The following is a 12305-nucleotide window of genomic DNA, read 5'->3' on the forward strand; positions in this document are numbered from 1 at the left end:
CCATATACATGAAGCTAGTTCTCCATCAACAATCTAAAACTCCTCAATATAAAGCTCAACAATATAAATACACCTCAGGTTAGCACATCATGGGAGGGGTCTCTCTCCAGACCCTCGAAAGTGATCCTTGAACAAGTCAGTAGTAGCTGACCGGGACAGGCTTCCAAGGCTGGGCGGTTGCTAGGGCAACCACAGTTCCCCCGGGACATTCTGACTTAGCTGCCTTCCAGACGCTGGCTGCAAACTTGTCTTGCTTGTGGGCTTCCTCCTCCAAGCTATGGCAGACGCCACCCCAGTTCAAGCAAGGATATGGTGCCGTGTGCCCCTCCACAGCCCTCAGGAGATGGCAGAGGGGCTACAGCCCTGCAAGTTCAGGCCAACAACTTCTTACCTCCACTTGCTTTCCATGGGGGCCCAACTCAGAGATAACACCCCAGGTCCATGCCCCTTCCAATCAAGAAAGGCTAGAAACATTGTGATGTGGCCTGCGGCTCTTCTGAGGAGCCTCTACAGTCCTGGGGACAGTAAGGGCCCAAACAGCAGGAGAATCTGGAATCCCTTTCAATAGGGCCCGGCCAAGTGGACCCACTTCCCAGAACAAGTGGCCTCTGGTTGACCCTTAGCTGACTCCCCTTCCAGTCCAGCCTTGTCTGAAAGCTGGGCTAGAGACCTGGTGGCTATGGCCTCAGGACTTGGAGGTGCCTGCAGGCGCCTCACCCCTTCCGCACTTCTTAGAAGTCACCCAAGCCCAGACAGCAACACTCCTGCAGTGCCGTCGGGGGAGGCCCACAACCAGGGTGTGGCTCGTCTCCTCTCAGTCCTGCCTGTGGCAAACAGCTCTTTCCCACACAAGACCAAGACACTGCATGGGTGCAGACTGCTCACCACATCACACCAAGCAGCCTGTTGGCACAAGCACCGTGGACGACGTGAGCCCTCCCCCACGCATGCAAGACCACCCAGAGTACTCTCCCACCCCCCCGACAGACCGGTAGTCCCGGCTCCCTGCAGATGGAGATGAGAAGAAGCAAGCAAGGCGTGCAATGACATGGGGTGGGGGGGGGGGGGACGACGACAGGCAAACATGGAGCCTGGTGAGCCATTCTCTGGCTCCCTCTGACACATGACCATGGGAAGCTCAGCAGGTAAAAGGGCTATGCCCCCTCACAGGGGGTGTTGAAAACCCAACAAGACGGTATAAGTAAGTAGCTATGACATCTCCCCCCAGCATCTACTAGCTCCCACAATATCCCATATCTCTCATCTTAAACACATGTCGGCCACCTGCCCAGGTACCCTCAAGGCACATGCATGCTCAGGAAGGGAATGGCCCTACAATGAGCGAACCTCGAGTTTTTCAGCTCCATTCCCACACTGCCTATTCCTACTGGCCTCTGGACCACCTTCTTGCATAGAGGAGCACCCCCTAGTTCTACCCCCTAGTTCTTCCACGGGAGCTAAAGGCCCACCCTAGTCTCTAGGTTCCTGTTGTAGTGGCCCCTGTTCTCCATTCCAAGTTGCCTCTTTCACAGTCCTATCCTCAGACCCTGGCCCCCTTCTCCAGATATCTGGGATATTCAAATGATCCTGGGGAAGGTAGAGTCTAGAGACACCTATGAAGGGAAGGTCTCTGGCCAAGTCCCCCAGGATCTAGGATAGCCACCTCCTCGAAAGGGAAGCCCTGCACAGGATGGGAGGCTAGAAAGCTTAAGGCCAGCTTGAAGCAGGGAGCAGATCACCCCAGGCTGGTCTGATCGTGTGTCGGCCTGCTCCAGTCTTAACAAGATGTTTTCCCTGCACAGAAGGTGCCTCTGTCTTTGTCTCCATCTGAGGGTGGGCATTTCATGACACTTAGAAGCGGCAGTGCCAGCAGATTAGTCCCTGCATTAGTCATTACAGTATCCAACAGGGCTCTGCCTGACTCCTACAGCAACCTGCACCACTTAGTGAGTCTGTCTCTTGTCCCTTCTGGCCCAGTTCTGCTATCTCTAACTAAAACAATGCCTGCGACTCCTTCCCAGGCAAATGTCACCTGCACCAGGGAACACCCTATGGCTGCCCAAACACTCCATGTCCCCACTATATCACCAATCGTGACTGTGAAGCTGACCACCAAGCTGACCACCGCCATGAAGAACAGGGAAGACCTGTCATTAACACGTCCCTTTATCCCGCCATGGTGCATGCTCGGGTGGATGGAATGGATGATGATGGGGGAATGATGAAAAGGGGAGATGGATGGATCAAAGATGGAGGCTCCAGCCCATCTCTCCAGCCAAGTTCTTGGCTCTTGAGAGAAGCTTGGAACTCAGGGTGGACGATGGAAGGCCATGCATGCTGTAAGAGAAAGACCAGCAAGGGGAGAAGACTGGGCCGCGGTGGACACGGCTGACCTGGGAGGGGGTGGTCACGCTGATCTCAGGGACAAATGCGTCATCAAAAAGGCTGAGAATCTGCTCCTGCTTCATCTCCTTGGATGGGGTGTGTTTGGGAGGCGGAGGGACAGGTGGGCCTTTCCGGAGCTGTGGGCCAGCAAGGGAGGAAGCATGGGAGGCGTGGCAGAACACAGTACGGGGAGACAGAGACAAAGCCATGGTTATGTTAGTCAGTCACTCCCAGGCCCGTGGAGAAGAACAAGCAAGTCATTGCTCCCCTGAACAGACACCAAGGGAGCAGGCCACCCCAAGAGAAGAAACCAGTATGCAAAAAGAAAGGAGAAAGAGGGAGAAGACAGAAACGGGGGTAAACAAAGGCAGAGCGAGTCTCAACACCTGACATGTCCCCATAGCCTACTGGAGGAACGTCTGCCCTACCTAACTAGGAGGGAACCTGGAGCGGAAGGCCGCCTCCCCTTCCCATCCCTCCCCCACACATGCCTTACCTCCTCTTCCCTAGGCTGGGACCGCCCAAAAGGAGCTGCAGCTCAAGCTATCCCTACGGAAGCCAGCCTGAACTAGGTCCCCACAAGGACCACATACATGTAGATCACGTGAAGGATTGCCCTAATCTTGGCTTCTACCCACTTGCCCAAGGCAGTGAAAAAGACTCAGTGAACAGAAGGGTGCCCAGCCCTAGCCTGGGACCCAACCTCAACCAGGGCAGTACGTTATCGGGTGTGGGTTCTTAATGCCACTCTTGACATCCTGCCCTAATTTCCCATGGGCAGAAGCAAGAGGACTCAATTCTTTTAACCCCACCCAGGTGCTAGCTCCTGGGACCTCAGGACCCAGAGGACTTGAGAGGACAGGACAGGAAGAGAGGAGAGACTGAGGTCATGTACATGCCCCCCCTCCACCTTTCCTCACTGAGCCCGTTCTCTTTCTGCTCCTCGATGACCCTGTGAGACCATCTGATAGGGTTCTTCTCCCAGTCCCTACCAGACAAAAAGCAAGACCTCCTGAATCTGGAGAGAGCAGGATACACAGAGGCTGAACATCCAGAGCAACTAGGGAGGATAGAAGCTAAAGAGTCAAGGTGACAGGACAGGGAGATGGGCAAAAGGAAGGCGCTCACTTCTGTGGAATGTTTACAGAAACCAACATCACATAAACCAGGAACATCAAGAAAGTCTAGGTTCAGTGTAACCCAAGAAGACTGAGGTCAGAACCAGTCTTCCATGGAGTAGAACCTTGGGCTCAAAACCTGTGTGGCTTCAGGTAGGGGATGATGGAGAAAGGGGGAGGGACAAAAGCAAGAGAGGAGGAGAAGGAAAAGGTTAGGTCGTAGAGACAGCAAACATGCCTACCTGAGATGGGGACTTGGGGATGGTGGCCCCCGGTGATGCCCCACTGGCCGGCTCTGGCTCATGGTTCACTCTGATCTCAGGGGTAGCAGCAGGGGAGCCATCTGGAGGAGGTGAAGGGCTCTTGTTCCCTTTTTCAGGGGCACTGTCGCTGCAGAAGGACAAGGGAGAAAGACGTCAGGAGGACCAAGGGTTAGAAGACGCGGAGCAGTTTGTGAGCGCCCTGTGGGTGCCCGTGGGGAATGACATGTGTCTACACACCAACTCCACGGATTCACATGTGGAGCTGTGTACATATGTGAGCTCCTGGAATTCACATGTGGAGCTGTGTACATATGTGAGCTCCTGGGATTCACATGTGGAGCTGTGTGGATGAGTAACTCCCATGGCCCTGTGTGTAATCCATCGGTGCATCCATGTATGAACCCCATGAATCCACATGTAAAAAAATATAAAATTGTGTGCCGATGTGTGTCCTGGGCATCCCTTTCTGGAACTGTGTGCACATGTAGACTGGAAGTGAAAGGAACAAGGTGTGATCCTGTGTGGCTCAGAGGGGGCTTGCCTTCAAAGCAGGGATAAACCAGTGAGAAGCAGTCTCATCCCCGCCTATGCCCAAACGCCCAACGTCCACAGTACAAGCAAGCCAAACGTCCTCAGACAGCAGCCTGTCCACCCAGCCTCCTCCTCTCTGACCTGCTCCAGCGGCTTTCCTGCCTGCACAGATCAGACCACAGCCCAGGAGCCCTTGCTAACTCTGTACTTTCCTTCCCATGGTTCCTCAACTTAGTGCACACCCTGGAGAAACGGCTCCACGCTGGTGGCTTCACTGCAGAGAAGTGACATTGAGAGAGGGCAAAGCGAGCAGCAGGGTTCACTTGGGGACAGGAAGGGTCGGGGACACACACCGCAGCCACTGGACATGCAGGAGCAGGGGAGCTATTGGTGCCTGCAAAAGGCAGCAGGCGGCAGCCACCACAGGTCTACTCAATCTAAATAAATTAGCATCACCATCATGGCTTCCAGAATCAAATGAAATGCACACATTTCAGCCGCTCAAGAGCCACGTGTAACTATCAGCTATGGTGCTGGCATGTGAAGATCTAGACATTCTAGAAGGACAACTAGAATCGGTCCCCGAGATGCCTAGTCTGAGGAGGCCTTGTTTTTTAGGGGGGTGCACTTGCCTCCCTAAAGAATATATAGCAAAGTAGAATACAGTGTAGACGGGGATGCTTTTAACAGTGGGGCTCCTTGTCCCTGCTGAGAACCTGTGTGCTAGTGGACTCTAGGGTGTGCACAGGACAGGGGTACACTAACCCTCCAACCACCCGCCTTGTACCTCCTACCTCCCTCATATCCCAGGTCCTCCACCCCCTGCTGACACATGTCCCCAAGCAACAGAACACACCAGCAGGTTAGGGGTTAGTGAGCCCTTCAGCAGGGCACAGGTCACAAGGCACATGCGCAGTCAGGGGGGGCCCAGAGGCCCACGGCACTGCACTCAATGGCAGCGGTACCTGTTCTTCTTTCTGCGCAGCCGTGAGAACAGTTTAGTTTTCTTTCTGTGGGAATGGTGGGGTGTGGGTGCTTCATTTGGAGGAGGAGCCATGGGAACTAGGCCTTCCTCTGCAGCCTTCTCCTCCATCTCTGCTCAGGGGCCTCTAAGAAATGACCTACCCTCTACCTGCCCTCCCCCACCGCCGCCGCCCTTAGTCTGGCCATGCAACCTGTCTGACCTTCCCACACTGCCCTCAGCCCATCCCTGTCCTCTACCTGTTCTCAGCCTTCCTCCCTCTGCCTCTTCCCCAGGATTCTCCCCCATCCTCAGCCTGCTCCTTTATCTCTCCTAGCCTCCCATCCCAGGACTTGCTCCCCCTCCCCGCCCCCCATCTCCTCCTGTCTGTCCTCTGCCAAGACTGTAGTTGCTAACCAATCCTGGAAGGCTACAGGACGCCAGGGTGGACCACAGATGAGCTACCTTAGTGAAGAGTACAGACCAGCACCTGCTCACCCAGCCTGGGCCCCACAATCTTTCCATCTGGGTAAGGTCTTCTTAAAGTGACCACAGATGCATACCTGCTCCCCTCCTCCCTCTCCCGTGCCCCCAGGACACCTGCAGGCTCCTCTTTGTCAATCGCATGTTTTATTTTCAGGGCAGAGAAAAGAATAAGACCGGTTCACTGAAACCCTCAAAATTCTGGGCAGTGGACCAGTTACCCAAGAAGCAAGAGACCTTGCAGACACGTGAGAGACGCTTGCAAGGCCCATGCACTCAGTCAAGTCAAACGTACACACACACAATCAATACCCCACCTTTCCTACACACACACACACACACACACACACACACACACACACACACACACAGAAGGAGTGTAATGCCAGACTCCAGGCTGTTTCTGCTGCTTCCCCTCTCCCTCAGGAGACAGGACCCCCTAGCAGCTGCCCAGGAAAGGCAGCAAAGGACAAAGCATGGAGGCACTGCCCCCATCCTTGACCCTCACCTTGAGCAGGAGGAAGGAAGGCTGGTGTGCCAGGCACCACAACCTTCTGTCAACAGTCAAGCTCCACCTCCACCCTGTCCTCTACCTCTACAAAGGCCCAGGCATTTGCAGGGCCCTTGGCCACATTCTTTCCTCCACAGAACAGGACTACAGGGGTTGCTTCCTGATGCCAGGGGGCAGAGAGCTAGGCAGGTTCCTGGAAACTCAGGGTGGAACCCATGGAGGCCAAGGGGGGCAACGAGAGAGTCTCAGGACGTAGCTGCCCCTATGGTGCTGGCCATCAAGTCAGTCACAGGGCCCCACAGACCTCATCCTCCCTGCCTTAACCCACCTGGGCTGGGCCTTGACTGTGAAGGTGTTGCTCCCATGTTGCTTCTCCAGGCTGACCAGGACGTCATTGAGGTTCTGATTGAGCTGCAGGGGGAAGAGTGAACAGAAGCAGGCTTGGACAAGCACATCTCCTGCAGGAATCTCCCCTCTCCTCACTGCTGCCCCTGCCTCTACCAGGAGGGAGCCCCTTTGACCCCATCAAAGGAAGAAGACCAGCACAATGAACCCCATTACCAACAGGGTAATCAGGGGACATGAGCTGGATTGCCGACAGCTCCTATTTCTGAGGGCCACCTTTTCTCTTTTGCTCTTTAAAGGGATATCCTAAATGCCACACAAAAAAAGCCACTGTTTTCACTTTTTCCCAGTCGGGGAAAAGTAGAGCTTTTGCCTAACGTGGCTTTGCACATGTCAGGTAAATGTTCTACTACTGGGCCACATCCCCAGCTCTTTGTCCATTTCAGTCGGAGATAAGGTCTCGCTAAGTTGCCTGAGGCCTCAACCTTGCTGGATTTCCAGCACAAGGAACTTCACCATTTTATTTCTTAAAACTCGGTTCTGCAGACTGCAGATTTAATGCTTGTTAACCGTAGTTATTAAGGTCACTTTGGCAAGAAGCTTCTAAATCATCCTACAACTTCCAGAAATTTCTCCAAAAGGCAAGAGGGTTGCCCCACGCAGATCATGGGTCTCATCACTGACAATATTTCTCTTTTTGCTTTGACCACCAGGAAGTGCAGAGATAATTTTTTTCCTACTTAATACATAATTGTGCCTTTCGTGCCTTGAACTAACTTTGCATAAAGGTTTCTTTCCCTAAAATACCTGTTTTGAATTTTTTTTTCCTCAACTTATGTATTTATTACTGGGGGACAACCCTGTAGAGTCGATTCTCTCCTTCTACCATTATTTAAGTTCCAGGGACTTAAGTCACCAACCAGGACTATGTGACAAGCACCTTTGCCCACTGAGCCATCTCGCCAGACCTAAGAGTTGTAGGCTTTGCCTCAAGTCTTTAAGAAGGAGCAGGAAAAACAGGAAGAAAAGAAAGGCCTTAAACAGTAGGCTGTGGTCAGGAAAAGGCCCCAAATCGACTCATTCTCTTCAGTCCCAAAACCTGGGATCCACCATCGTCACCTCATTCCTCTGAGTCCAAGAGACAGAGTCACAACACAGAAGATGTCTCGAGTGGCCATGTTACTCAGCTTCCATTCTAACACAGCATACAAGTGTGAGCTCATTTGCCCCTCCTATGCCAGATTCAGGAAGAGAAGCAGCCCATTTCTCTACCTCAAGAAACACAGGAGACTTTTTTATTATTATAAAAATTCCGGTAACTTATTTATTATTTTCCTATAGATTGAGGAAAATATCCATCACCGTTTCTAGCCCGGAGCTCTCAGAGTTGCCTGAGAAGACTGTTATAGTTAGTGAAGGGGCGGATCGTATTTCAGCAACATGGATCCAGGCAAGAAGAACAGGACAAGGCCCGGCTGGCTGGGGCTGGACCGGACCACCCACAGCCGTCCCCAATGTGCCCATGCTCCCCATCGCTGCCTTTGGCTGATCCCCTAGCCCTGCAGGATGGCTCTGCCTACCTTGCTCATCTCTTTATGGAAGTTTTCCTCCAGGCCCGCGATGCTCTGGAACGTGTTGACGTAGAAACCTACACGGCTGCCAGAGGGAGAGGAAGAGGGAGAGGAGGCGACATGGTGAGAACCACATCTGACTGCACGCTGCATCCTCAGAGACACAGAGCCGTGGAGTGGGTAGGCGGGGACAGAGGGTCGGGCTGGCCACCAGGTATACGGACCCCTCCTGACTTCACCTGTTCCACAGGGATGGCAGCTCCTCCTGCAGGTCCACGTTCATCTCCTCGAACACCTTCTGGGCTTTGATGAGCTCCTCCTCTGCCTGGGATAGAGAGGCAGTGGAGTCCGTTAGCCTGCGCCTGGAATTCTGCCCTGGGGAACTGAGGCAGACCTGCCCAAACAGCTGGCACCCTCTCCTGCTTGGATGCAGGCCCCAGGGCCTATACAGACACTAGACTGGATGTGGCTACCCACCCAGAACTTCCCACTGGAGACCTGAGGGCTGCGACAGCTGGGCCTAAGGGGACACTCTGGGAATGGGAAGGCTGAGCTGTCACTAAAACGGAGACTTTAGAGGGAAGATCAACAAGACTACTGGAGACAAGGGCTGGGGAGATGGTTCAGCTGGTAAAGTACTTGCAGGATAAGTAGGAGGACCCGAGTTTGAACCCCAGCATCCACATAAAAAGCCTGATATGGGAGGACACACTTGAAATCCCAGTTCTGGGGAGGCGCCTATAGGAAGATCCTTGGGGTTCACTGACTAGCCGGCTGAACTGAACCATGTGCCTCGGGTCCCAGTGAGAGATCTGTCTCAAAATGCTACTGTGGTCAACTTCTCAGGGACAGCACTGGAGCTTGGTCCCTGGCCTAAACACACATACACAGAGTGGGGACAGGGGTTGGCCACCAACAACCTAGAGAGCTGGAACACAAAGGCAGACCCCAGACTCAGTGGAGCCCTGCTTTCATTAACTCCCTTGAGACAACCCTCAGCCCTGAGATTCAGCTTATGGCAACTGCTTTCTGTGACCCCTCCCGAAGGTTCCTACTTGCTTTCTTAGGGCCAGAGCCCACTTGGCTTTGGTTTCCAGTTTCTCCTTAGTTTCTTGGGGAAGCTTTTTTTCCCCCACAAATCCCTCTCCTATGACCTCTTCCAGCCAGGGACCAGAGGCAGTGGCTCAGTACCTCTAAGAAGGACAAAGGAATTAGGCAAGGAGGAAAGAGCTGGGCTGAGGTGCCCATGCCCAGTACCCATGACTCTCCCTACATCACTTATTCTAAAAAGTGCCCACATCTACCAAATGGTGGCGCTAGACCCCAGCACCAGTGAGGCTGTGAAGCAGTCACACAGACTGGGCTGACTCAGTCAAGTCTGACTCACAACCCGGCAGCCTCCCATTCTAAGGCTGGTGTTGAGCCCACAGCTGGCCAGAACACCACTCAGACAAAAATTACACTTTTTTTTTCCCTCCAGGCCCACTGAGCTGGCCACTCTATCCAGCTTTAAGGCACACCAGGACCTGCCTGCTGAGCACCCAGCCCCAATGGACCCCAAGCTGAAGCCTTGGATGGAAGCAGGGATGCCCGTGGCTTCTGATTATCATGGGCTCCTGGGTGTGTGTTATCAGAACCTGATTAAAAACGGGGAGGGGAGGGGGCATGACACACCTTTAAAAGTGAGGCTGGGAAGAGGGCTCAGGAAATTTGCGGTGCTCCCTGTCCACGCATAAGGACTTCCATTTGATCTCCAGAACCCACTTTGAATTTGAGAGTAGGGAACCGAGAGGTTGCTTGGTAGTTATGTTAAAGGGGGCTTCCTGCCTACCTAGAGGGCCCAAAGTCTCCTGGGCCTGCCAGCCAGCCCGCCCAGTCTATTTGGTGAGTCTCTGGCCAGTAAGAAAGCCTGTCTCATGTGGTAGAACACTCAGCAAGGAAAAGCACTTGCTATGGGAGCCTGACAGTCTGAGCTCAAGCCCTGAAGCCCATGGAAGAAGGGAAGGAAAAAGAACCAGCTCCATCAAGTTGTTCTCTGACCTCCACATATGCATGAACATACTAAATTAAAAAAAAAAAGTAGATGGTGTCTGTGCTCAATAGTTGTGTGTCACCTCGACACAAGCTAGAGTCATTTGAGAGAAGGGAGACTCAACTGAGAAAAATATACTTCCATAAAGCGTAGCTGTGGGCAAGCCTGTGAGGCGTTTTTTAAATCAACAATTAGTGGGAGAGGGCCCAGGCCATTGTGGGTGGGGCCATCCATGGGCTGGTGGTCCTGGGTTCTAGAAGGAAGCAGGCTGAGCAAGCCAGGAGCAGCAAGAGAGCAATTAGCACCCTCTGTGGCCTCTGCATCAGCCCCTGCCTCCAGGTTCCTGCCTCCAGGTTCCTGCCTCCAGGTTCCTGCCTCCAGGTTCCTGCCCTGTTTGAGTTTCTGTCCTGACTTCCTTCAATGATGAACAGTGATGTGGAAGTGTAAGCCAAAGTAAGCTTTTCCTCCCCAAGTTGCTGTTTCATCACAGCAAAAGAAACCATAACTAAGACAGTACCACACACACACACACACACACACACACACACACACGAGAAGGAAGGAAGGAAATGTCTATCTAAATACAAACAATTCCCCTGGGGCAGCACAGGTCAGAGCGGCAAGACGCTGAGCACAGGTCCGGTGCCCTAGCAACACTGCATAGAACAAGAGCAGGCCCATTTTAAAGCCCTTGGACTTGGGCCTCATATCCTGGCCTTTTAGGAAGCACTCGGAAGGTAGCTATACACACTATACCACAAACCCCACATCCCAGGAAGCACATGAGTGACAGAGCAGGGCAGAGCTGTGGGCAGTGCAGGAGCCCAGCAGCCCCTCGCCTCCCCAGTCTAAAAGCAAGGCGCTGGCTAGAGAGACTGGGCCAGTCTTGCAGGCAAGCCCAAGAGACTCAAGCAAGTCTGGAGAGCTCCCAGGACCAACCAGGCCCATAAGAAGCCTCAGGTCTACAAGCTCAGCGGGCAGAGGATACAATGTCTCCTAAACAGTCAAGTCCACTCTCAAGACAGATTACAGTCTCCAGTTCAAGCTCATAGTCAGCCAACTGCCCACAGGTGACAAAGGGAACTCCCAAGCTGCAACAGTTTCCAGTTAGCGTTAGGAGGGGAGGTCCCAAAGGAAGAGAGAGAAGTCATGGGAAAATGAACCATCTACAGCCCAGCATTTGATAAGGTAACCCTGTGCCTCAGCTTCCCCTGCTGCTCTCCCAGAATGAACTGAGGGCCCTCCTGAACAGGATTCCCCGCCCACTCCTGTCTCAGGGGTCCTAAAGAATCAGGTAGACCCCCATCCCAGGGGCCTCTCCAACTCATTCAGAGTGCTCCTTGCCTTGTCGAGAGGGCACAAACAAACCTGGTCTCAGCTCTCCCTCCTATCCCCCCTCAGTCCATATACTGCCTGACAGTCCTCCTGCTCTACCTCCCAAGGCTGCCTGGGTATTTTCCAGACCTGTCGGCCCGTGCCCACAGGCTCAGAATGACCAGTCACCTTGATTCCTAACCACAGTGCCTCCCAAGTTAGCCCCAAACCTTGGCCTTCAGGAAATTAGGCAGAGGGTCAGGTCAGAAATTTGGCAGCTAGCCATGTCAGGTTGGAGCTCCCTCCCTCCCCTTCCTGGACATTTGATATATGTGGCTGGCGATGACGAAATCAGGAGGTGGCCCAGGAAAAATGGGACACTGTCCAGGAGAAATCTAACCTCTTCCTGGGTCATGCCTCAACTACCTGCCTTATCCCCACTACAAAGGGTTTCCTGAGTCTCAGCAAGGTGGGAAGGAAAAACAAAATGTGACCCATCTCCCTTGGTCTACTTGCCTCACCTCCAGCAGACCCCAGCCAAACTTTAGCCAGTTCCAGGTTCGGGACACCAAGAGGGCTGTAAGATTCACTGGCAGGCTCAGCATCCAATAGAAACTCCCTTAAAACCTTCTTCCTCCCTGTAACTACCAAGGGATGACCCTTCTGGACCCATCTGGACCTATCAGGTTTCCCTGATAGGTTTCACATTCCAGTCAGAACAGAGAGACCTCCTGGAGTCTCCTCCAGTGGCCGGGTTCTGGATCCTCTGTAGCAAAGACCACCTACATGCA

General features: G+C 53.3%; 1 protein-coding gene across 11 annotated transcripts in view; it reads right to left on the reverse strand.

The window, feature by feature from the left end:
* Bin1 (bridging integrator 1) overlaps nucleotides 1–12305 on the reverse strand; it is a 58612-nt gene that overhangs the window by 7782 nt on the left and 38525 nt on the right. For 10 of the 11 annotated variants that reach the window (XM_048442526.3, XM_048442529.3, XM_048442530.3 and 7 more), the window contains 5 exons: nucleotides 8408–8493; nucleotides 8178–8253; nucleotides 6581–6663; nucleotides 3746–3893; nucleotides 2394–2522 (listed from right to left, as the gene is read on the reverse strand). In XM_048442526.3, coding sequence (XP_048298483.1) covers nucleotides 2394–2522; nucleotides 3746–3893; nucleotides 6581–6663; nucleotides 8178–8253; nucleotides 8408–8493 — 522 coding nt within the window. The remainder of the gene's footprint in view (nucleotides 1–2393; nucleotides 2523–3745; nucleotides 3894–6580; nucleotides 6664–8177; nucleotides 8254–8407; nucleotides 8494–12305) is intronic. The other variant, XM_048442536.3, reaches the window with a different exon arrangement.

This window comes from Myodes glareolus, chromosome 13, assembly GCF_982192425.1.
Source record: "Myodes glareolus chromosome 13, mMyoGla1.1, whole genome shotgun sequence".
NCBI classification, from domain to species: Eukaryota; Metazoa; Chordata; class Mammalia; order Rodentia; family Cricetidae; genus Myodes; species Myodes glareolus.